The 1,912-nt window shown below is 47.1% G+C and overlaps 1 protein-coding gene across 1 annotated transcript in view; it reads left to right on the forward strand.

The window, feature by feature from the left end:
• The window catches only part of STK32B (serine/threonine kinase 32B), a 416,355-nt gene extending 414,678 nt beyond the window's left edge, over nucleotides 1-1,677 (forward strand). Inside the window, exon 12 of the mRNA XM_003800212.1 lies at nucleotides 1,539-1,677. Coding sequence (XP_003800260.1) covers nucleotides 1,539-1,677 — 139 coding nt within the window. The remainder of the gene's footprint in view (nucleotides 1-1,538) is intronic.
• The last annotated feature ends 235 nt before the right edge of the window (nucleotides 1,678-1,912 follow it).

Consider the following 1,912-nt stretch of genomic DNA (forward strand, 5'->3'; position numbering starts at 1 on the left):
GATGGATGGATGGATGAGAATGGATGCATAGACAGATGGAATAGATGACTGGGTAGATGGATAAGTAAGTGGATGGATGAATAGGTGGATAACGGATGGGTGGATGGTAGACGGATGGTGAGTTGTTGGGGAGTGGGTGGGAGTGCAGATGTAATAGGAATAACACAGGCTTGGAGGCTGCCCCAGAATTAGATTAGACTCCTAGCATTGTAGACCTACAGGTGAGTGGATAGATGCCTCTAGAAGGATATTCCCTGCTTGATTCTGACTCCTGGCTGACTCTGTACCTGGTGGCAAGTTGTGAGGGACATGGCCCACACCTCATTTAGTCACTGCTGTAGGCTTCTAGGACTCATCCAGATAGTGTTCCATATGTGGCCCTCCTCCAGAGAAGGGAGGACCTGAAACAGCCAATTCTACTTAAAGCAGCTCTGAGCAAAGTGTGAGTCATAGTACTGGAACTGTCACTCCAGAGAGGACCTGGCCATTATTGCAGTGACCTTTCCTACCTCCTGCACCTTACTCCACTGGTGCCCCTTCACCTCAACCTTCTCTCTAAACTCTTTTTGACAGAAACATATTATACTAATGTAAAATCAAATAAATTCACCCTCCCGTGTCTTTCAGAACAATGTAGAAGTAGTAGTGGGTATTATCACCTCCTGCCCTGTACAAAATATTTTATGTGCATACTCTCTGACCCCCTTCACCTCCGTAAAGTCTCTGGGTTAATAGAAGGAAACCAAGGATCAGAAGAAGATAAAGATAACTTAACATAACCCATGGAAGAAGTGTTGGGAGCCAGGGTTTGACCTAGGCCCTTCACTGCTCTGCAACTTCTTACACGCACCAGTGCCATCTCTCGCCTGCACCATCCACAAGCAGTGACAGCCATCCTATAGTTGATGAACCTGAACTTCAAGATGAGCAACAGAGGGATATGGTTATCTTCCAACATGTGGAAAGTGACCAAAGGGCCAGCTGCTAAGAAATGCAATGTCCAGAGCCATACCCTCTCAACACAGTTTATAATGGGCTCTTTTGTAAGTCTGTGTTTAATCATTCAGATGTTTATTTGTGGGCTTATTTTATTAGTTCCTATCCCTCCTTTAGTCAGTAAGCTACCTGAGGGCACAGAACATGGCTGTTTTGCTTACCAGAGCATGCCCTGCTCCTAGGCATGGTGGCTGGAACATTAGTGGGCATTTAGTACTCAAATACTGAATGAATGACACCCCGGCTCACCACCTTATCTGACTGTGTGGACGTGGGCAATATAAATATGGGACCTCAAGTAAACTCCACAAGGAGTCATGGGGTAGGAATTATCTACATTTTGTAGACAGAGAAATTGAATTTCTATGTATTAACTAACTCACCCACGCACACATGAGCCAGACTTGGACTTCAGCCTTATCTGGCTCCAGAGCATGAAAGATTTGGGCTGAGGGCTCTCAGTTGCCAGTGTGTCTCCTGGACGTGCTTTTGAGTCCCCACTCCCCATGACTGACTTGGATCTATGTTGTGTTTATTTGCAGGCTCCAGAGGCAGCAGGGCCAGGGCAGCCAGCCCTCCCACATGGAAGGCCGAAGTGGGGCCCAGGCCCAGGGCAAGCTCCAGGATGGGGGTAACAACAACATCCTTGGCTACACCTGCTCCCGCAACTGCAGAAGTTAAGCCCCTGCCTTCAGCTGCCTGATGGGACTGCACACCTCTCTGCCCTTACCACCCAGAGCCCCTGTCTCACCCCTGCCAACATCAGATGCAGAAAGAGTCTTGGACTTGGATTTGGGAAGCTTGAGTTCTGGTTCCTATTCTGACTGATTTGATGTGTGACCTCAGAAAAATCATACCCTCTCTGTGCCTCAGTTTTCTTTCTTTCTTTCTTTCTTTCTTTTTTTTAATTAAATGA

This window comes from Otolemur garnettii, unplaced genomic scaffold (genome assembly GCF_000181295.1).
Source record: "Otolemur garnettii isolate 467f Iridium unplaced genomic scaffold, OtoGar3 scaffold00171, whole genome shotgun sequence".
Lineage (NCBI taxonomy): Eukaryota > Metazoa > Chordata > Mammalia > Primates > Galagidae > Otolemur > Otolemur garnettii.